The sequence below is a fragment of the Rhinoderma darwinii genome, chromosome 3, assembly GCF_050947455.1.
Source record: "Rhinoderma darwinii isolate aRhiDar2 chromosome 3, aRhiDar2.hap1, whole genome shotgun sequence".
In the NCBI taxonomy this organism is placed as follows: domain Eukaryota; kingdom Metazoa; phylum Chordata; class Amphibia; order Anura; family Rhinodermatidae; genus Rhinoderma; species Rhinoderma darwinii.
In genome coordinates this window covers 15,693,744-15,718,386 of record NC_134689.1, presented here as the reverse complement: position 1 = coordinate 15,718,386, position 24,643 = coordinate 15,693,744, and the positions used below count along the sequence as shown (strand labels likewise).

Sequence of the window (24,643 nt, the reverse complement as noted above, 5' to 3'; positions counted from 1 at the left end):
AGGATAATGCATCCTGTCACACTGCAACAAATTCTTTAGGAATGGTTTGAGGAACATGACAAAAAGTTGACTTGGCCTCCAAATTTCACAGGTCTCAATCCCATCGAGCATTTGTTTGATGTGCTGGAAAAACAAGTCTGATCCATGGTCACATCTCGCAATTTACAGGACTTAAAGGATCTGCTGCTAACCGTGGTGCCAGATACCACAGGACACCTTCAAAGGTCTTGTGATATCCATGCCTCAATGGGCCAGAGCTTTTTCCGCGGAATGAGCGGAACCTACACAATATTAGGCAGGTGGTTTACCATAACCTTCTTGAAATAACTCCATACAAATGATTTTTAAATTATGGCCCTCAGGGGACCCTCTTTGACCATTTGCAAGGGGGATTCATGTTGCCAATCTAGGTTCTTGCAATAGAAAACATGATCCTAACATCACAGCTATACCAGATACCAAAAAGAGAAGGAAGAGGTGAGATCGAAATAAGCTTACAGGAACCATTGTCTGAAGTACTATGAATCCCAAGCGAGGTCTTCAGACCAAGTATCGACATTGATATCTTGTAATATAATCATGTGTATCATAGACAATTTGTGTTATAGTGTTGGGCCTGGAACAGTTGTGAAGAAGAAACCCCTATAACTTAAACCCCTACAATACACAAGACTTGCTCTATACCATTGGGGTCTTCAACTTACTCCTTTCTGGCACCAAATGGCCCGTTAACAGTTGACTGCAACTGATACAGGGGGTAAAGTTCACGGCATATTATCAAACTCAGCTTTTTTAAAGGGTATTCCCATCTTAGATATTTATGGCATATCCATTGGATATGCTATAGATGTCTGATAGGTGCGGATTCCATCTTCTGCAGATCGGGGGGGGGGGGGTCACTAGACCCCGTACTACATGGTGAGGTGTTTCTGTAACTTCCATAGAACAGTGTGGAAACAGCCTCCTCATTGTGCCATAAATGTCTAAGATGGGAATAACCCTTTAATTTACTAACATACCAAACCTCAAGTAAATAAATCTTGAGTAAGGAAGGCCAGCTTTATTCTAGGGGCATGTCCAGATGGGTTGCCTACTCCTTCAATATTTAGGAAGTTCATCGGTAGCCAAACAGTAAAGTTAATTTTCAGGACTATGTGAACATTAGTGGTGGAAGATAAAGTCTTGTAATGTCAGTGATACATGGGGGTCTGGCATTTTACTCTGATTGTATTGATCTGACAATCATGCCATTTTAATTAAAATGTTGATGTCAGGGCCTGTAGGCCACAACCTTTGATACCTAAATGGGGACCAACTTATCTACTAGCTTATACAAAAAAGTCCTTATTAGTTTGGTCTGTAACTCCATCCATTAATTCATATGTGAGGTCATATAGTAAATCGTTAATATTTTTTACCGTAATTTGATTGAATGGTATCAGACTAGAACAATTTTGAAGATGACTGGATTGTAATGTTTTTGCTGGAATTTTTTGTTGCTCGAGTTGATATTGGGAATTGGATGAGTGTTAGGAAGTTCAGTAGAATCCTTGCCCCCTCAAACACCACTTTACCTCACATATCTCCAATTCTAAGAATCTCTAGAAACATTCACATCCATATGTGTGACTGATATTAGCAATTTTTATAATCCTTATACTTAAAGAGGTTGTCCCATTTGTCTCGCTTGGGACCCCTATGAGCCAGAATGGCTCCCGCTCTGGTGGACTCGATGCAACCATGTATTACCTAATCTGCCGTTCCTTTGAGTACATAGACGTTCCTCCATCAACAACATCTGATCGCTGGAGGTTACAGAAGCTGGACCTGTGGTGATCAGTAGATCTCCCGGGCAGCTTCATTCTAAGTAGGGGTTGTCTGGATAGGACAACCCCTTTAACGTTTAGCTCTTTTTCAGTGTAGATTTCAAGGGGTAAAATGCTTCCTCTTAAATTCTTTCACAAGTTCTCCTTGTTGAAGGTCCAGGCACTGAGCCCCAAATCTATAGCTAGAATAAGTGTCAATGTGCCATCTTTACCTCTCCTGAATAAAGTAGAGAGAAGCTGATGGGAGTTAAAGGAGTGTCGTGTTCTGTATCGGTCCGCAGCCCCTTCTGGTTATTAATGGTAGTCTCAGCACCTGTCCCACCCCCATTGAGACCTTCCAACATGTCTAGAAGTTTTCTATAACTGAAGAAACATTTTAACTTATATTTGAATCAAGCCAATAGCAATATGTGCAGCCTTGAGGTCAGTATTTCCATGTTTAGTTCATATCTGTTATAGGGATTATCCTTTATTGTGTTGGAAATAAATCCCAGATAGGGATCCAGGAATACATTTCCTTAGGAAATATTTGCAAAAATGTGACTTTTTTTTCGTAAAAAAAAAAAAAAAAAGAGTGCACGTGGGAATGGATTATTATGAGTTTGAACTAAGCCTTACAAGTAGCGTTTGCTTCAGGTTAGTACATACACCGTTCCGATGCCATCTACCACTGCCACACCTCAAACAATCTACGACATAAGTACTTGATACTTGTTTGCCCTCATCTCCTTTTTATGATCCTTGTGTTGATTTCCCGCACCATTTTTTGCTAATTTTGTAATACCCGTGGAAAGGGGATCTCTGTACAGATTCTTACCACCCCTTAAAATAAGAGATGCAGCTAAGCTGGGCTGGGACCCCCATCTCCAGGGGCTCCATAGCATCCACATCTACTGCCCCCATGGTACCTATGCCCTTACTAAAACGCTAATACTCAAATTTTACACAGTCTCTTATATTCCTATAATACTTGTTTCCATATATCATTGTAAGGGGTCAATAGGTAATCCTTCCGTTGTTTGCAATTGTAAAAATGTAAATTGTTGTTAATTCCTATTTTGTTACTTCTTGAAGTGAAAAAATATATATTTTACTAATGATGATAATAATATAATTATTGAAAATTCCGTTTTATTCTAAAATGATGGTATTTTTGACATTCCTTCCAGATACACCAGCATAATTCCCATTCATACCTACTCCTATTTTCAGATTTTGTATGTAGAGTGGCGTAAAAAATTTGCAGTAAACTAATGACCCGTTGGTTAAAAATAATTATAAATTAATAAGCATATAATAGGTAAAAAAAAAAAGTATTAAATAAATTTTTGATGCTAAATATTATCCTGGATTCACTTTTTATAATAATAAAGTAATAATAAGTTTTACAGGTGAGATTTTTTTTTTTTTTTTTTTATGAACACTAGTAATTTGACCCAACTACAATGCATTTAATAAAATAATGTAACTTTAACCATTTCTCGGTAGTTTTAATATAAATGTTTGTAGTAAGAAATTTGAGTTCAAGAAGCACAACCATTACCATTATCCTCTTCTATTGTAAGCACAGTTACAAATATCCAACCCTATTAATTATGAAAGAAAAAGCCTTTTGTTCACCATCTGTTAGAGAACACATCTTGTTCTAAATCTGTTTTATTTTTTTTAATTTTATTTTTAGTATATTATATTCAGTATATTAATACAAAAGCCTAAAACCATAACAAAATAATTTTTGTAGTTTTTTTTAAGATTCTTTTTCTTAATTTATAATTTTTTTTATTTTTTTTATAATAATACAAATATTAGTTCAAGTACATTATCATGAAATTACTTAATTTAAAAAACAAATTTAATTCTAAAAAAATACAGAATATTAGCGAGAGCAAAGGCAGTGTGTGTCATGTAAAAATAGTCATCGACCTTGGCAGCAAAAATAATAATAAGAAAATAAAAAAATAATTTTAGAATGCTAAGCCACAAAGGCCGAAAGAAATAATCATATTATAGACTCACATAACACACCTTGCTTTGTAAACTAGGAATATTGTGTATCCAGTGCACCTGCTATATACTCCCAAAGAGAAATCATTTATTCAATAGTCCCACGCATCGGTTAAGGATGGACTATGTCACATAAATGTAAAAGAAAATACGTGAAACATTATCAATAGTTTGGAAGAATAAACTCACCAGTTAGTTGTACAGCGGGAGATTCCATATTGCACTGAGGGATTTGTCTGCTCGGAGTAGAGACACTGTTAATAGGATGAAGTGGATATGAATCTACTGTGTACCTTCTGCTTCTAACCTGTCTTAATTTGCTAATGGTACTGGCTGCTAATTCTATCCCAGCTTGAATCTACTTTAGGCAAACACTGAGTAGGACTAGCCTTCTGCTAACGTAATCGCCAGCCTGGAAGAACAATAGTCCATGAAAAAAATTGTAAAAAAAAAAATTCAAAAAATACAGGACACCAACAAAGCCAAAAAAACAACACAAAAAAAAGATGAACAATCAGGAATTACGACACCTAATAATTATTATGTTAGAAAACATATTTTGAGAGTGGGCCACAAAGGGGGAGTATTGACTCCCGTAGGTCAAATAAAAAGCCATTCCATTTGTAGAAATACACAAAAGAGCAATAATGCGGAAAATCCAGAAGAAGGGAAATCCAATAAGCATGACAGTCCGGCTCTGTGTATGTTGTGGTATTGTTGAGGCGAGAACAATGCTCTTTGTAAAGTCATAGGAACTCTTCTGCTATAGAGGGTTGAGGGTTGAGCCTTTTATAGGTCTTTTTTTTTTAATCTCAGGTTACACTTGGTATATGAATATTAAAAGCTTTACCTTGTAATCACCTGCTTGTTTAGATATGACCGGTCAATTCTAGCCTTAAACAAGGAGTAAAATGGAATAGGATTTAAATAAAACCCTTTTAGCTAGTGGGGAATATTTACCTTAAAGTGCATGTCTACATTTCAACACCATGTCATTTTTAGGATAAACATTAAGTGAGAATTTATTTCTAAATATATCTTTGCAGGAATCAGAGTTCTGTTTTTCTGATACAGAGCTCCAAATCCCCTGCATGGACAGAAAACTGTGTAGTCACCACTAGGGGGAGCTTAGGAGCTTGCGGCATATTTTTTTTATATTCAAGTTTATTTTATAAACAGTATGCTGTAAACTCCTGAGCTCCCTCTAGTGGTGACTACAGGCAGCCAAAATGTTATTATTTATATCTATGTCTATTCTGTAACTTTGGAGCTCTGTATATTAAGAATTTAACCAGCACACGTGTCATCCCCTATTGGTGCGTCTACCTTCATAGGTTTCCAACAGTGGAATTACATGCGCTGTGTCTTTTCTTTTTACTGCATTCTTGACAGAACTGAGGGATCCGTTTTTGTGAGCAGGTTATCCAATAACCATGTGCGTCTTCTCTGCGTGTTGGAGAAGTACATTCTGACATTGAAAAAGTGTAGTAATCTGAGTATTCCCTGCTTTTGAGTAAAAAAAGTGCCTCTGAGGATGGACTTCTTTGCTTCAGCTCAGGGGTGGGACGCTAGTTTGAAAAGCTGTGGCTTCAGGGGTGGTCACGTGATTTGGCACTCCTGCTCACCTACAAGCCTGCTACAGAGCCATGGAGTCAAAGTGGTGAGAAATGTAAAAAATATTACACTAGGTAAAAGCAGCATATTACAGGGACAGGTCCATTCTCCTATTAGCCAAATGGCACAAAAAAAATAAAATCTAATATATATAAATACACTAGACTTCTCCAACCTCCCCTCCACTTTTCAGAGATTTTCAGCTGGATGCTGTGTATCTTCATACCCCATCACTCTCTGTGAGGAGGGCGGGGGGAGGCGGTGGTCCGCTGTATTCTTTGATTGTTCCTATTAGCCATTTGGCTAATAGCAGAACAGTCCTAGGGCAATATATTCAGAATAGAGATCCACTTATACATATCCTCGTGGATGTGGAAAGTTTTGTAACCACTTTAAAGGGGTTTTCCCATGAGGGACATTTATGACATATCCACAGGATATGTCATAAATGTCAGATAGATGCGACTCCCATCTCTGGGACCCACACCTATCTTTAGAACGGGGGCCCTAAACCCCGTTCTACTGCTGTGTTGTGGCTGACGCGTTCCGACTATAAATTATGGAAACAGCGTAGTTCGTTGAGATGCGCTGTTTCCGTAACTACCATTCAGTTCTATGAGACCTACGGAAACAGCGCAGCTCAACGAACTACGCTCTTTCTGTAATTCATAGTTGGAAATCACACGCATCAGCCACAACACAGAGCAGTAGAACGGGGTTTAGGGGGCCCCTGTAATGTCCGTGGCTGCGGGCTGCCAGCTTCAGCCTCCCGCTGACAGCCGCAGCCACGAGTCGGCAAGCACTGGCCCCAGCCTCCTCCTCAGGAGACGCCAGCACTTTCATCCACTCACCTCTGCCGGATCCCGTAGGGTGCGCGCTGGTCCCCGCTCTTAAAGGGGCAGTGCGCGCACCGGACATCATGGACGACCTTTGACCCGTGAGTACCCTGGACTATAAGAGGGGTCCAGCCCCCTAGTTCGATGCCTGAGCATTGTTGTATTTCCTTAGTCTGTCTATGCAAATTGGTCCCCTAGTGTTTCCAGCTCCCAGTATTTCCCGTTCCTGCTCCTGTTCCTATATCCCGATCTTGTGCCGTGCTTGCTATTGTCGTGCCATGCCGAATACCACGCTTGACTGCCTACCCACGCCTGTTGTCCACCTAGTTCCTGCCAAGCTACTGTCCGTGCTGCCACAGGTAACCTATATACCATAGACTGTGACCTGCGCCCTGTTGGCCAGCTGCCCTACCGCCAAGGCGGTATGGCCCAGTGGGTCCACAGACCCTTCGTGACAGCCCCGTTCTAGAGATAGGTGCGGGTCCCATAGGTGGGACCAAATCTATGACATTTATGACATATCCTGTGGATATGTCATAAATGTCCCTGATAAGAAAACCCCGTTAAGTATCTGACTTTTTCTTTACCAGGCAGACCTATCACCTTTTACATTTTAGAAAATATTTCAGAGGAATAACTTACAAATTTTTGTAAAAATTTACTTAATCTCCAATTCAGACTGAGTTTATACATATTCGGCTGCACTCATACGAATGTCTTGATAGTGTCTTGCACAGTGAAACTTTGCTTGGTATTAGAAATATTGTAGGGGAAAATGTATTCCAATCTCAGCAATATATAACTCAGTAATTTCCATCAATGCAGTTTCTGAACATCCCCACATTAAAAAAAAAATGTTTGACTTCCCACCCATATAAGAAATACATGTAATGTGTATGGGAACTACTCTCAGCTCCATGGTAAATTTACCTCAAGCACCAATCAGCAACTGAATAACACCTGACCGGCCAATCAGAGTTCATGAGTGTTGGACGCCACTTCGTGAGCCTTCTGTAATTGAAATTTTGGAGGCACTAATGAAGGAGCCCTGTCAACCAGCAGCTCTTCTCCAATCTTCGTCATGAAAAAAAATCATGACCTGATCCATCACATGCTATAATACGGAGGTAATGCCTTAAGGGTAGAATGAGAAGGTCTCATATAGCAGAACAGAGGAACTATGTATCCGTAATACAGACATGTTCAATAAATCTTATGGCTTCTGTTTAACGTACAGTATATGCCAGGAAAAGATCATGGCGTATACATAAAACCGAGGGCTTTGTCGGATTCCATATTGTGGCATTCCTCACGCATTGGATCCCATCATAAAAAAAAATGTATACAGTGATTTACAGGATAACATTATATGGGATAGGGTAGTCTACTTCGCTATTTTATACTATACTGATGTAAAAACGGCCAGACAGAGCCCAAAAGGACACTCTTTTGCCCTCCGTTGAGCTATTGTAGTCCGGTGGACACGTTTAGCTCGTACGTCGGTGGCTTTCCCGGAGTAAAAGCTAAAACGTACAACACAAACACGAATAGGGCCTGACAAGTACTGGTCCCACCACTACCTTGAGGTCAAACAAGGTCCATCGTCAACACCCGAGGTTTCGGACAAAAAGATGAAATCATAGAATCTGGTTTACATTTTAGCCGGTGGATAAAGTGTTGGAAGAACATGGACACATTTTCAAGTTGCACAGAATTTACTTTATTTTTATTGTTAAAACTCGTCCTTCTTTTTGCAACTCTTTAAAAGAAAAAAAAAATGCACAAAAACCATCCATGAAAATATTCTTCTAATATGTAACAGATAGAATTCACGAGCTCGTGATTTTGCAGAAAGCAGTAGTTAAATTTCTTGTCCATTTCAGTACACATTGCAATTTTTATTTACAGACGGATTTACCAACCTCAAAATGAAGTACTCAAAGCTTTAATGCATTACTGAAATAAAAATATGAAATAGTCTATGCTTTATACTATATAGAATAATTTTTTCCCAAAAACAACTAAAAAAAAATGGTACATTTTTACATTTCAAACATTGAAAACACTTAAAATTGTACATAAGGGGTAAAATACATTGTTTTTCTGGTATTTAACCATTGGTAGCGCTGATTCATTTGCTCTTTACAGCAACTTTTTCTTTATGACCGCTCCCACCACACAGAACATATAAGCTGAAAAATGCGCAAAAAGGTATAATCTCACATACATAATGTATTTTATTTTTGTCGCCGTAATACTAATAACTGGCAGGGCGGGATAGATGGGTACAGAGCATAGTCTTCAGTTTACACATCCAAGTCTGCCATTTTTATTTGTTACATTTCCGGGAAACACATTCACAGTTTTCGGCTTGCGTAACTTCACGTTCTACAATGGTCCCGTTGGTGCATCGGAGGGAAACATTCACCAATTCAGTCTGTGTGGCTGAGCAGCAGGTGCACTGATCTTCCATACTGCGGGTCTTCGTGTTGTAGTTGGACGTACTGGTGCATTTACCCTACAATAAAGACAAAATAACAGATATTGTTTAAAAGATTCAATATAAAGAGCCACACATGGCCCAGTCGTGGTGTCAGAGGTAAGTTTATGGGGCCCGAAAAGCAGGAGAACTGCACCAAACAATGGCCTTCTCCTTCTTCCTCCATTTTCATATCTGAAATAAGCCTAATAGCACTCCTACAGAAGGAGAAACTGTCTCACCGGTACCACCGGTTGGTGGCTACTCTGTTAGTCAATGTCCGACGCCTTAAAGAGTCTTAAACATGACTTGGGTTATAAACCAAACCAGAGACAACCCATCTGAAGACATCAAAGTCTGAGGCGGTGCTTTCTTACACCCAAGTGTGAAGATGCCACACAGAAACTTAATTTGGAAACAGTCCATTGCAAGCGCTATCCAAAAGGAAAAGGGCCCCAATATTTTTTGAGACAGAACGCCCAGTGAGGGTCAACTAACAGGATGAAACTTATAGGAAGGCTTTCTGGCCCTGGGGTCTGCCTGGCTGCCACCCAAGCATTCCACCATGGCTCTTGTTGGCGTCACCAGAAGGCCAGCCAAGGGTTGCAGGGGGTTAGGAACCTGATGGCCATTCATACCTCCCCTAGATCCTTAGGAGGGACAGAAGACACTCATTAGGGCAAATTTCCAGTGACAAAAAAGGAGTGCATGTGCAGAGTGTCATACTGATCAAGTGGGGTCACCAATTTCATGTGATTTTAAGGTACTTCAGGAGCGCCTTGAAGCTCGTGCCTCATGGCATCAATCAGCTAGTCCCGGGTCACCTCTTTATATATGATAGAATATTTACCATATTTTCCTTATTTTCGGAGGAAATGCTCTTTATAGGGCTGCATAAATGCTTTTGTAAGCTAGGCACTTGCATATGGGGAACATTGGGGATTTAAAGTGCCTAGTATAAATACCGCCATGTATAATCCTATGTCCTCGTTGTATAGACATTTCTATGGGGCATATCAATGCACTCCTTTGTCTTACCATACAAGACAGTATGCTCAGCTCTCTCTCTGACACGCAGTCATCAATTTGAATGTATTTGGGAACTCCTCTTTGTTTACATTCTGGCTCCGCACCTAAAATATGACATAGAACTCATTAAATATCATCATCACTTGTAGAAATAATTGTCAAAAGGTAGAATGAAAAAATAATCTACAAATTACAGGTCTTATAAAGTGGCTGCCCAGGTTCGATAAATACTACTGAAATAGTTTATATACTATAGATACATTATCTGAGGTTTGTCTAAGATAGATAGATAGAGAGAGAGAGAGAGAGAGAGAGAGATAGATAGATAGATAGATAGATAGATAGATAGATAGATAGATAGATAGATAGATAGATAGATAGATAGATAGATAGATAGATAGATAGATAGATAGATATGAGATAGATAGATAGATAGATAGATAGATAGATAGATAGATAGATAGATAGATAGATAGATAGATAGATAGATAGATAGATAGATAGATAGATAGATAAATAGATAGATAGATAGATACAGCTCCGCCTTATTCAAGAAAATGGACAAGAGTGGAGTTGTTTTTTTTCTAATATACAGTATAATCCCTTTTAAACAACCATCTTGAAAACCATGCAATTTAATTCAATGAAAAAAATATTTCGTTTTGATCCATATATATTTCTTTACTTACAGGTTTCACAACAGGAATCATCAAGCTGTTTAATTTTACCCTAGAAGAGAAAACATATTTGTATGAATAAAATATATATATAAAAATGAATAATATTAATATAGTTTTATAATAGAATAGATACCTTATACGGCGTAAATATATACTACTGTAGTGTGTGATACACGATGACTCATTATATAACAGCATGCTATTGGGCAGTGACTGGTCTATGGAATGAGGGGCCTAGATTAGGTCACCCATATCCACCTTCCCCATATGATATTTAAAAGGGATGTCAAGTTTAGAAAATCCATTTTCATACACCCTATTAAATAATTCTGAGTTAATAGTTGGGGTCCTCTGTTTAGAATCCTCATCTCTTAATTAGTGTGGAGAGCGGCTACAAGTAGCGTCTCTCGCTCTGGAGAACCTGTTCTGTATAACACAGACAACCCATTGATGTGAATGAGCACTGTGTAATACTTAATCTCCCCTGTGGTGGAGCTGTAGGGAAATTGAACACTTACTTCCAGGTTTCCCCACAGATTACATCTGATCGCTGGGGGTCCCAGCAGGGGGATCATTTGTGATCAGCTTATTATGAAGGGCCTTTATTTTAACAAGTAGGGATTGTTCACAGGCACAACCCCATTAGAAAACACTACAGGGTAGAAAAGACCAAATTGACACATCGAGCACTTCCTCAAAACCTGACGTACGGAGGCAAGGGCAGCCATGTTCCAGGCTTCCCTGTCCTAGGAACGGTACCCATTGGAGTAGCTGCTAGAAGGTCCCATCTCCTATAGGAAACTGTGAAAGGAGGGTAAGCATAGGCACTTACTGCCTACTGTTTATATATTAACAGGTTCCCGACCGCTGGCTGTGTATTTACGACCAGCGGTCAGGGTCGTTAAAACCCGCGCAATAGAATATTTACAGCACGGGTTTTAGCTTGCTGCCCGAGCGATCGGGCAGCTGAATGTCGGGTCTCCGGCTGTCAGTGACTGCCGGGGACCCTGGGGAGAGGATAGTAGCAGCTTTCGCTGCTTCTATCTTCTCTGATCTCTTCTACACAGCGCTCAATGAGCACTGTGTATATGAATGGAGGCAGCGGAAGCGCTGTTGCATCTATTGGTCCTGGTGATCATTTGACTGGTCACATGATCGCCGAGTGCCGTTAGTGGCAGACTGCTGCTGGGTCTTACTAGACCCAGCACAGCCCTATTAGTGACAATAGTCACTATATGAGGGCTGATTTCCCCTGTAACTGGGGCACTGTGCAGCTCCAGTTTCAGGGAGTGGAAAAACATGGTGTAAAAGAAGAAAGAAAAAGAAAATAAAGTCCCCCAAAGGTCTTTTTTTTTACCTTTGAGGGACAGACTATAATATTTTAAAAAAATAACAGTAAAATAAAGTGCAAAAAAATGTATAATAAATACACATAAAATACCCACCCCCAAAAAAACGTTCCCCCCCACTAATCATTGTTGTAACACTAGCCCTGAGCTAATTACCCTAAAATAGACATGTAATATATTAAAATTTACAGTAGACAATGACGATCACAAATAAAAGGTCTATTTTAGGGTAAAACTATGTTATTACCAGAAAAAAAATAGCTAAAAAGTAAAAAAGCTTATTTTTTTACTATTATTTTCAAACTTCAAGCCTAAAAATTATAAAATAGGAAAAAGGGTGTGTATAAAAATGCTAAAAAAAAAGAGACCTGCATTGTCTACGGTAAAAACATTGCAAAAATCACTTTGCTAGCCCAACAAATAAAATAGTTATAGCCGATTAACTAACACGTGCTAAAAAAGGCTAAACGATGTCTGGTCCTGAAGGCTCAAAATAGCCCAGTCCTGAACCGGTTAAACTGAATAATATCATAGTATGCAGTAAGCTCCCTCTAGTGGTGACTGCAGGCAGCCAGAATTTTATAATTTAACTTTATGGCTATTAATAGACTTGGAGCTCTGTATCAGAATAATTGAGCTCTGACCGCTCTAAAGATATATTAAGAAATGAATCAGCACTGAATTTCGGACATAAAATTGACATAGTGTTAAAAGGAGGAAATTCACCTAAAAGCACAGCTTTGCTTACGAATCTAAACTTAGCTGTGCTAGAAACATTCCTTATTCTATCAGGCTGACTGTGACTTTTCTAACTGCTATAGCTCGCTCCCGAAAGTAAGTTATAACAGCAGTGATAGAGCTATTATTTATCACTCAGTCTCCCAGGCTTTATTGAAATGCACAGCCTCTGCTCTCTCCTCCCCCCTTCTTTGTTCTCTCTCCGTGGTTCCTCCTCTTAGGTTTTTAACTGAATATATTGCGGTGCCTGATTTATGGAAATATGAGGGTGAAAATCTAAAAAAATCAGGATTGACATTACTTCCGACAATTAGACTAAACGAGAGAACCTTGTCCCTATTAATAAGTGTTCATCTGTTCACGGATATACAAGCGCTTACCCCATCAGCCAGACATTTTTCTCTACTAAAGACCGGGCATGTGGTCTTGCTCGTTACCAACATCAGGTCACCTTGCTCATTTTCTTTGCAGGTGTAAGTGTTACAGCCATCTCGTAAGGTTTCATTAGGCTGAAAGGATAAGACATTATTACTCAATGCACACGGGTTTTCGATGATCGGACAACTGATGACCTCTCCTCCGGATAGGTCATCAGTATATGATCGGTGCGGGTCATAGTGGAGAAGCCCTCACCTCTACAGTGACGCGATTTCCATTCTTCATAGTGACAGGACAGGCTATCAATACACATTTACCACAACATGCTCCACTGGTCTTCTGTAAAACTGTATTCTATAAAGAAAAAGCTAAAAATTACTACAAAAAAACTATATAAATATGAAGCCAAAAGATAACAGAGGACGAAATACTGGGGCTAACAAGTTATGGCTTATGGATCGGTCATACTGACCTCTGGACATGGCTCACATCGGATCCGTCTACAGGAAAGTTTATAGCTTGTAATAGATCCACTGGAAACACTGCATTCACACGAGGAGCATTCGTCGAACATTAAAGTTTTTCCAGGCTGAAAAAAAAAAAATCTGTGAAGTTATGCTGTAAATGGTTAATATTCATTCTTATTAGTAAAAATGCAAAATGAAAGCAATGCCGTTATTTAAGGTCCCACAAAAAAATATAAAAATCTCCCCATCCGCCCAGTGCTGGTTTAGGCCACGCCAGTGTCTTTAATAGAAGAGAAGGAGCCCCATATAAAACTGTCCCCCCCCCCCCATTAAGGTTCCAGATTTTTCCATCTAGGGCAGAAGGGTCTGGTGTTTGTTCCCCTCTCCACCGCCCTTACATGACCCAATTCCCCACCCCAACAATACAGTTCCTCTGAAAAAAGGGAATCCTCAACAGGTCTCAATGGAAATGGGGATCGGACCAATCTGGACAGGGTGCCCTCTCCATGGACCCCAGAGCAGACTGTTTCTATGGTACGTACGCCAACCCACCTTAGTAGAGGCAGTCCAGAGACTTTACTGCCTTACCATTATAATCCCTTGTTGGAGAGAAGGTCAACATAACCCTTATGATACTGCCCAAAGGAAGGCATTACAGCCAACCCAAGATGGGCTTCCCATTAAATGGGTCCCACAGCGCCCATTGTAACTAAGGGAGCTGTCTATATGTGCTCTCTGCTGTAAATAATAAGAATTTTAGATCCCTAGTATTTAAGACATATGATAAAGTATGAGGCTGCAGATAACAGAAACCCAAGGGGACTCTTCATATTCTTTGCTTTATTCTTTATAATTGTCACCCCAGCTGATGCAGAAGATCTTTCTGAAGATGAAGGTGAGATTCATGTCAATCCCTGTGATGGAGCTCACATCTCTCACACAGCTTAGTAGATTGGGGTTAATAGAATGCTATTAAAATCATTGTGCCCATATCAGAGTCAACCACAGTACCCCCATAATAGTGCCAGCTACAGTGTCGGCATAATGTTTGCAGTTATAGCTCCCCTATAATGATACCAGCAGCAGCGTTTATTTTATTAATGATAATAATAATAATAGTAATTATAAAAATAATAATTATAATACCACATTTAGGCTATGTTCACACGGAGTATTTTGCCGAGTTTTTTGACGCGGAAACCGCGTCGCAAAACTCGGCAAAAACGGCCCGAGAACGCCTCCCATTGATTTCAATGGGAGGCGTCGACGTCTTTTTCCCGCGAGCAGTAAAACTGCCTCGCGGGAAAAAGAAGCGACATGCCCTATCTTCGGGCGTTTCCGCTTCTGACCTCCCATTGACTTCAATGGGAGGCAGAGAAAGCGTATTTCGCGCTGTTTTATGCCCACGGCCCTCAATGGCCGCGGGCGAAAAACGGCGCGAAAATCTCAGCGAAAATCGGCGTGCAGGGAGAGGAATATCTGCCTCAAACTTCCAAACGGAATTTTGAGGCAGATATTCCTCCTGCAAAATACCCCGTGTGAACATAGCCTTATGCTCTTATACGGCTCTGGAGGAAGCCGTCTTTAATACTGTACATTGCCTGATGGTAACTAGGAACTAGTAACTAGTACCAGGAATGAGCAGCATTCAATACTACATTGCCGTTTCATATGTGGTTGTCTCCTATGAAATGTGTTATTTAGATTTACTTGTCCCCCCCTAGCACTACCTTCTTCCAAAGTCACTGAAGAACTCAACATCAGTTATCCTGGAGTCCTGCCTCTTGTTCAATCTCCTATCTATGAAACTTTTTCAGTGTATGGTTGTATCATATACACACAGTATAGTTGTATTATATGGGCACTGTATGGGTTTATCATATGATACCGTATGGTTGTAAACTATGGGCACTGTATAGTTGTATCATATGGGCACTGTATAGTTGTATCATATGAACACTGTATAGTTGTATCATATGGGCACTGTATAGTTGTATCATATGGGTACTGTATAGTTGTATCATATGGCCACTGTATAGTTGTATCATATGAACACTGTATAGTTGTATCATATGGGCACTGTATAGTTGTATCATATGAACACTGTATAGTTGTATCATATGGGCACTGTATAGTTGTATCATATGGGTACTGTATAGTTGTATCATATGGGCACTGTATGGTTGTATCATATGGGCACTCTATGGTTGTATCATATGCGCACTCTATGGTTGTATCATATGGGCACTCTATGGTTGTATCATATGGACACTATGGTTGTATCATATGGGCACTGTATGGTTGTATTATATGTGTGCCGTATGGGTTTATCATATAATACCTTATAGTTGTATACTATGGGCACTGTATGGTTGTGTCATATGGGCACTCTATGGTTGTATCATATAGGCACTCTATGGTTGTATCATATGGGCACTCTATGGTTGTATCATATGGGCACTCTATGGTTGCATCAAATGGGCACTGTATAGTTGTATCATATGGGCACACTATGGTTGTATCACATGGCCACTCTATGATTGTATCACATGGGCACTCTATGGTTGTATCATATGGGCACTCTATGGTTGTATCATATGGGCACTCTATGGTTGTATCATATGGGCACTCTATGGTTGTATCATATTGGCACTCTATGGTTGTATCATATGGGCACTATGGTTGTATCATATGGGCACTGTATGGTTGTATTATATGGGTGCCGTATGGGTTTATCATATGATACCTTATAGTTGTATACTATGGGCATTGTATGGTTGTATCATATGGGCACTGTATAGTTGTATTATATGAACACTGTATGGTTGTATCATATGGGAACTGTATAGTTGTATCATATGGGCACTGTATAGTTGTATCATATGAACACTGTATGTTGCATCATATGGGCACTGTATAGTTATATCATAAGGGCACTATAGTTGTATCATATGGGCACTCTATGGTTGTATCATATGGGTACTCTATGGTTGTATCACATGGGCACTCTATGGTTGTATCATATGGGCACTCTATGGTTGTATCATATGAGCACCCTATGGTTGTATCATATGGGCACTCTATGTTTGTATCATATGGGCACTCTATGGTTGTCTCATATGGGCACTGTATTGTTGTATCATGTGTGCACTGGATGGTTATATCATATAAACACTATAGTTTTATCATGTGGGCACTGTATGGTTGAATCATATGAACTCTGTATGGATGTATCATATGGGCACTGTATGGCTTTATCATATGGGCACTGTATAGTTGTATGGTTGTGTCATATGAGCACTGTATAGTTGTATCATATGGGCACTGTATGGGTGTATCATATTATACCGTATGGTTGTATACTATGGGCACTGTATGGTTGTATCATATGGGCACTCTATAGTTATATGATTGTATCCTATGGGCACTGTATAGTTGTATGATTGTATCATATGGGCACTGTAAGGTTGTATCATATGAACACTATGGTTGTTGCATATAATCACTGCATAGTTGTATCATATGTGCACCTTATGGTTGTATCATATGGGCACTGTGTGGTTGTATCATATGGGCACTGTGTGGTTGTATCATATGGCCACTGTGTGCTTGTATCATATGGGCACTGTGTGGTTGTATCATATGGGCACTGTATGGTAGTATCCTATGGGCACTGTATGGTAGTATCCTATGGGCACTGTATAGTTTTATCATGTGTGCACTGGATGGTTATATGATATGAACACTGTAATTTTATCATATGGGCACTGTATGGTTGTATCACAGATGAGAATTCATCCTGCATCTGAAACTAGTCATTGACGTAATGTGTAAAGCAGAAAGTGTTTGTTCTCTTAGATTAGTGCCTGGCGACTTCTGTTTGCAGTCTTCTTATGGCTAGATAGACATTATATGCAGGCGGGAGGTGCGGGCGGGGGGAGACGTGCACTCATACAGTGGGCGGTATACAATATATTCAGAATTCTGAACAATTGCTTGCACATTTACAGCCACCTGAGGGAAAGCCTCCAGGGGAAAAGACTGCCTTCCCTAGCAACCAAACATCTGCTGCCAATCTTAATTACTCCCTTGATCTGTGCTATTAAGTGCAACGTCTTATTTTTAGTTTCAAAAAAGAAAAATTCATTTCTAAACAACACTGAGAAATCGTTATACAGTCTGCATTTTATCAGCCACCTTAATGTCTCTTTAAGGGTCTATTCTCACACGGCAGATTTGTTGCAAAAACTTATACTACTGTCCTATTCATCTGAATAGCAGAAATCCATGCAACTGCTGCAGAAACAACCCCATTTAGATGTATGGATAACCAAAATTTTTGCAACCAATCTGCTGCCTGTGAATATATCCTAAGAGTTTAATGCATAATATTTTAGGTTTGGAGGACAATCTTTGCAGTAAAAAAAAACCTTAATCTTGGTTTTGCTGTTTTTGAGTGTTGTCAAAATCCGCAATGTAAATAATTCCCCAAAAATAAAAAAAATAGATACATTTAAGCCATTTCAGCTTCCTCGGGGGCTGTCCCTTAGCTCTTCTAGAGTCCTGATTGGCAGAAAGTAAAGGTTGTCCTACTTCTCTTTATATCCAATCCCATTTTGTGTCAGGTTACATACTGACAAGTATGCACCCCTATGTTACAACATGGGAGCTGGGAATAGGTTGCTTGTAGATGTTGTTATAGACCTTTGTAGGTGGATCTACAATGGCCCGTTTCTGTACTTACCCCAATAATAGTTCCATTATGGAGGCAGCCAGGAATGGGTTCTTTAAAAAAAAATCATATATATAAAATTAGAAATCTGTTACCCTAAAAACGGAATGAAAATACATCAACTACATCTGGACGATGGCACATGGGGTCCTTATGGTTCTGTATTACTCCACCCTATAATACTTCCATGATGCACCGTATTTTCCAATGCTAATGGGGAAGAATACCTCCGTAATATGACATGCGATGTAACATGCCACCATTTATTTTTTTTACTGACTCCATATGAAAGCATCTTATGGATCAGAGACACACAGATACAATACGGGCCAATAGCAGTCTATAGATATTGTATTATGGATCCATACAACACAGGTCTGTAATAAAGTCCTAGTCAAAGGCAGTGGGAAGAAGTCTGCTCCCTACTACCCGATTTCTCCACAGTCTATGAAGACAAAACATTGTGGAGTGGTCCATTGTGCCCCATACACTGTCACCCTGTGCAAATGCCTACAACCCCACATTTAAGGGTATTCCCACCTTAGACATTTATGGATTATCCACAGGATATGCCATAAATGTCTGACAGATGTGAGTCTCAGCACCTATCTCCACGAAGGGGGTCACCCAATCCCTGTGTTGCCTGGTGAGGTGGCCACTAGCCACGGCATCAAGGTAAAGAATGAATGGAGAGGTGGCCACGCATGCGTGGCTCTTTCCCTTCTTCTCTATGAGAGTGTGTTTAGTTGCTTTCGTAACTACCCTAGAAGTGAATGTAGAGAATCATGCACATTCATTCTCAGCCGGCCGCCTTACTATCCGTTGTTGGGATAGTTTTCGGGTTCCAGAGCTGGGACTATTAGGCATTTATGGCATATCGTTTGGATATGCCAAAAATGTTTAAGGCAGGAATACCCCTTTAAATTAGTTGTCTTATCCCGATGATAACATCTTTTTGAAATGAAGCATGGATCTGCTTTAGAAATTCCCGGTGATCAACTGGGATCGCCAGAGGAACTTGTGGCCAACCATACATATGCCACAGGGTATATGTTGTATTACATGGGGCCATTCAATGTAATACTTGGATGGGATGGGTCCTCTGGAGCAGACGATACTAAGCGGCTCTAGCCCATCTGTCCTAATAGGGCATATGGAAAGGGGTTGTCTTAGTGAGATAACCCCTTTGAGGTCCTCTTGTAAGATCGATGTAAAACGATAACATTATGCAACCTAATGATCGAGAAGGTTCTTACCACACTGGCACACGGGACAACATTCAGAACCATGTGTGCAGCTCAGCTCAAAGCCTGTAGGACATTTCTTGGTCTCTAGATCAGAGCAGGAGATGTTTCTCTGCAGGGTGAAGACTTCTCCATTCACTTGAGCACATTCATTAATGATACAAGGATCATAGGGAGATGTCCACCTCGCACCAACCTGCAATGACCCAACCAGTACCAATCGATATATGTAATATTGGAAACAATGGGAAAAAAAACATCCTTACACCTAGATATTCAGCTAGTCCAGAATTATAGAGGATCGCTACTTTGCTTCAATCTGAGCAAGCACAGCTGCAGTGTAAAGCATGGTGGAAGTATAGACACTGAAAAAGCGCAGCAGCCTGTGTCTTCGACATCATCTGTAAAAATTAGGTTAATTTCAGACGGCCATAGATTCAATAGAAGGCAATCTGGAGTCACTGATCATAGCTGTGCCCTAATAGAGCAGAGCTAAAAGTCAGTCATGCAGCCATTGCTGTAGAAAATATATAGCAGCAAGAGTACCAATGAGTTTAAGGGATTGTCCGGGATTATTTAGTTTTTTACAGAAACAGTGCCACATCTGTCTGTAGACTGTGTCTGGTATTGCAGTTCAATTCAGCCTCATTTCACATAGTAGGCCAGTAAATAAATAACTTTTTTACACATTAAAGTGGTTCTCTGCTTTGGACAATCCCACTTTGTCCCGTGGCTGGATCCTCCAGTAATTAGCAGAAAACTGTGAGGGAACCTGGCAGCAAGTGTCTTATTTCCCTGCAGCGCCACCACAGGAGAAATTAGGCATTACATGGTTCCTATTGAAATCACTGGGCTGTCCATGTAATAGATGGACGTGCTGGGTCCTCCAGAGTGAGACACGCTCTTTGTAGCCACTCTCTAATCTGGCTAATAGATGAGGGTCGTAAATAAGGAATTCCCTTTATAAAATTCCCTAACGGGTATTTAAAAATGGGGTTTCTAAACCAGACGACCGCTAAAAAAATAATGTGAATAACATAATAGTCCTATAAGGATAGAATTCTCCTGTGGTACATACAGATAATATAAAAGAAATGGACGCTGGTCAGCACTTTCCCTTACACTATAGTAGCGCTTGTCACTCTCAGATACATCAACGTCTCCTCTCCTTTTGGAGATCACCTCCTGTTCACACACGGCCCTCTTGCAGCTTCCGCAGCACTCGTGTTCCTTAATCATATACTTAAAGCCCTATAGGGGGAGATAATATATAATCACATTTTAATATCATTTATTTGGTGTAATAATAGTTTATATAATCAGTTGATCTGAATTACTATATTATGGGAAAAGTGGTGGATTATAGATTAGGTACAGAGGAATCATTGCAGAGTCATATTGACAGACACGACAAATATATTTAGGGCAAATGTGACCAGGGAACATGATCCGTCCTCAGCTAAGAATCTACAATTTATTTGATGTTAAACCTCCTGTTCCCCCATAAAAGAAAAAATTTGAATATTTATCATTCTACATCCGGCACATTCTCTCCCTTGTACTATCTCTTGTCTATTGACTGATTTTATTACTCTAATGGAAGGCAAACAAGAAGAAGGTTTTTACCTGGATCCAGGTGTTTGCTGAAGTGCTTGACTTTAATTAAAATGAAGGTTAGGCAGCGGAACGGAGAAAGCCCTGAGTCATGCCTCGCACGTGCTATAGGATATGTGCTGTACAACCTACTGTAGAACAAGGACTTTTGTACAGTTGGGAATTGATAGTTACATAAGGGGTTTGCACTGTTGTAAAAGGAAATGTATGTAAAATTTTTTACAAAAATTGGTAATTCCCACTGGGCCAATGTCCCCTCATATGGTTTCAGAAAAAGCATGAGTGTACATAAACTAAAGGTAGCCCCTATGACTACATTGAAACTAGAAGTATAGCTATTGGGGTGAAAAGGTAGCAGTCACACCCAGGTCCTGGTGCCTAAGGTGGCCTAAAGGTTTTTTGACCATGTAAGAAGACCCCAGTAATATAAATGATACAATGACACATGGTAGGTTGGGGCCCTGTAACAGATTTTGTATAGCCTCACAGGAACTGCAAGTTGACCTCTAAACCCACTGAAAAGGGTCTACAGCTCAAGTTGAAACCCATCATTCACCTCCCCCAAATGTAGGGACTGCAAACACAGAAGGGAAGAACCAGCCCAAGGGGTCATGATGCCCTTTTGTCCCACGAGAGATAAGATATGGGGTTAAGCAAGTATCAACTTTCCTCTCATAGGAAGAGGGTGAGAAGTGGGACCTATTTTTGAATTTCTAGTTGGACCTCATATGATCTATGTATATCTCTGTCTAGAAGATGGTTTTTACATTTATCATTTTGATTTGCCAATATTTGTACAGTGATCAGAATGAAAAGTTATCCCTCATTTAGGCTATAATATCCTAGGGCACATATTTATTTGTAAAAAAAAAAAAAACAGGAAAGGATGACAACAGAAGCCATATAAGATTTTAGGAGATGTTTTTGAGAGTTTTATATCAACCAAAAACATAGCATGCGATGAAAAGTAACATGGTGGCTCACAAGCTGTTAAGGACTCAAGTATCTCATGAAACAAATTAAATACAATATCGCGACATGCTAGAAAAATCACAAAATCACAGCCATAGACACATATTGCATAGACATCTCGTGACAGAGTATCGCAAAATCATGTTTCTTTTCAAAGCTGTCATCTCGCGCCACATCTCAGGATATGGTGAGACATGAGGAAAGATAAGGAAGGACACATCTATACTGCACTGAACGACTAGTCCAAATGGTATTGGCTGCCCTTGTCATCTTATCCCTTCCAATAAAAACACGTGCATTCTCAATTTCACAACTGGTGCGTCTTGATCCGTCGGGAAGACCAAAAACAACCAATTCTGAATGACAAATTGTCGTAAAAAAAAATCAATCCATCTTTTCTAATGAGATATCTGTAAGTCCTATTGATGCATGACTTTTTAATTACATATGCATCAAACTCAAAATATTTTCCAAAAAGTTTGTGCAAAGTCCTTAACTAAGAACCTTCAAAAAATTATAAGTCTTCTGAGAGAAATATAACATTCCTTACAAAACAGTGTATGTGGCCCCGAATAACTCCAGCGTAGCCCTCACACAGACTTTCCTACTCATTATCACCCATGGTCACTTGTGTTCTACACACCTGCAAAATGATGAACCCCCTCCAGAATTTCCTATTCTTTTAACACAGGAATCTCTATAAAAATGTCAAAATTATATTGGCTACTCCAGCTAAAAAAGGTTACACAACCTTAGTATAAAACGTTGAATTATTTATATGTATTTATTTTATCATTCATCATTGTGAATGATTTTTGACCTTGTGATCCCATAAGATTGTATTTTATCAACCGGATGGGTTATAAAAAATTCAATGCCGAGCCTTAACAAAAAAAGCCGGGTTCTAATGATTCCACAAAGGGTCATCTGTAGTTTCCTTTGACAGGACAGTAAATTATTTAGCACTAAACAACAACATCATCTTGTTCCCCCTCCCGAGGAGCCATCATGAGTATAATACTTGCCCCTGACCACCCAAGGAGTCATGCCACGCATTCGGTGAATACCTCGCCTGGTCTTCTGGCTTGGTATACTGCTTTTTCAATTAGAACGTGTCGAAATGGAAGAAAGCTTTGAAGCACTTACGAAGGAGAGGTCATAAAACACAGCGTACTCATTGTTCCCCATAGATATTCCCAAACATTTTCTGTAAAGTCAACACACTTGTGGAAGTAGAAGTGCCTCGGAATATATTATAAACCAAAGTGAAGTATACACTAAGCTCTTCTAAGGAGCTCCGGCCATGAAGACAAAGTGGTGGTTTTCACGGAACCGTGCTGCTAAATTAATCTCTGTTTAGACTGGTGCCTACATTAGAATTAGCCGCGGCCATGGCACCTCATTTGTGCCGTAATGCAAGCCAGACATTTTTCCACTAATAAGGCACTGAAGAAAAGTCACATTCGGCTCTTATTGACCTGAAATGAGGTTCAGAAATGTGTCCTCCTTGGTAACTTGTGCAACCTCAATGAAGCAGATGCCTCACGAAGTCAAGATCATGACTAAGGTATTAGAAACACTTTCATATCTACACGAGTACAGGGGTAGACAACCTTGGAGACACAACATCTAATGAACCTCTTGAATATTGTGACTTCAAGGTTGTCTACTCCTAGGTGTGATGGGAACCCTTGTCTGCACAAAAGTAGCTATTAAAGGGGACGTGTCTCCTCTCCTGACACATCTATTTTAGTAAATACTTGTATTCCCCATGAAATAACAATTCTGGAACATATATTTTTAGAACATTATGTTGTGCCGTTCCTCTTTTATTCCTCATAGAAATTTATGAATAAATTGACAAGTGGGTGTTACCATTCTCCTAGTAAAAGGGGCGTGTCCCTACACAGTCTTACTCTGTCAGCACTGATTGGGCAGTGTCAGTCTGTGTAGGGACACGCCCCCAAGTGATAACGGGTGTTGTTGTCAATTTAGTCCAAAATTTCTAAGTGGAATAACAGAGGAACGGAACAACATAGAGTTCTAAGAAAATATGTTCCAGAATTGTTCCAGAATAAGTATACTAAAACAGACATGTTGGGAGAGACTAGTCTGCTTGAAATGAATGGACAAGAAACCGTGAAGTTCTGGTCTAGGTCGAGTATGGCTGGATATCTTGTTGGTTAGGGGATGGGCATGTGGGAACAGGGATTGGCAGCTCTTGAGGCATGGGTATGGGCTGGTTACCATTTGGGAAAATTATATCCAGCTTTCTGGCAAGAAATCAAAATACAACCCACTCCAACCGCTGCCCTCCAGGTTCCATTAGCAGAATGCAGCCACTTTTTGCCAGCTATAACTTAACGTAATACTGCCCCCTATTGACAAGAATATGTATCCTAATATTCGGAAAATGGGAATCGAGGACAATGCAACAAATGACAATACTTATTATATGTACTGTGATTTTATGTACTTACGGGACTGCAGTTTTCATTACACTGCTTCTTCTCACACATCACACTGAGAAGGTTGGTGATCGGGTCGATCGTATCGGTGCACTTACAATTCAGGCAGCCATCTTCCCACGAGCTCCCAACATGGTAAACATTATTCTTATGTACACAGACCTATAATTTGCAAAGAAATGGCAGTCATTTACTAAGCAGAAGTGGCAAATA

The 24,643-nt window shown here is 39.9% G+C and overlaps 1 protein-coding gene across 1 annotated transcript in view; it reads right to left on the bottom strand.

Annotated features, from left to right (window-relative positions):
• Positions 1 to 7,976: 7,976 nt before the first annotated feature.
• The window catches only part of VWF (von Willebrand factor), a 115,082-nt gene continuing 98,415 nt past the window's right edge, over positions 7,977 to 24,643 (bottom strand). The window contains exons 43-52 of the mRNA XM_075856019.1: positions 24,443 to 24,592; positions 20,499 to 20,627; positions 19,389 to 19,572; positions 18,145 to 18,185; positions 13,406 to 13,522; positions 13,189 to 13,287; positions 12,936 to 13,064; positions 10,478 to 10,517; positions 9,798 to 9,892; positions 7,977 to 8,798 (exon numbers count right to left, since the gene is read on the bottom strand). Coding sequence (XP_075712134.1) covers positions 8,610 to 8,798; positions 9,798 to 9,892; positions 10,478 to 10,517; positions 12,936 to 13,064; positions 13,189 to 13,287; positions 13,406 to 13,522; positions 18,145 to 18,185; positions 19,389 to 19,572; positions 20,499 to 20,627; positions 24,443 to 24,592 — 1,173 coding nt within the window. The 3' untranslated portion in view covers positions 7,977 to 8,609. The remainder of the gene's footprint in view (positions 8,799 to 9,797; positions 9,893 to 10,477; positions 10,518 to 12,935; positions 13,065 to 13,188; positions 13,288 to 13,405; positions 13,523 to 18,144; positions 18,186 to 19,388; positions 19,573 to 20,498; positions 20,628 to 24,442; positions 24,593 to 24,643) is intronic.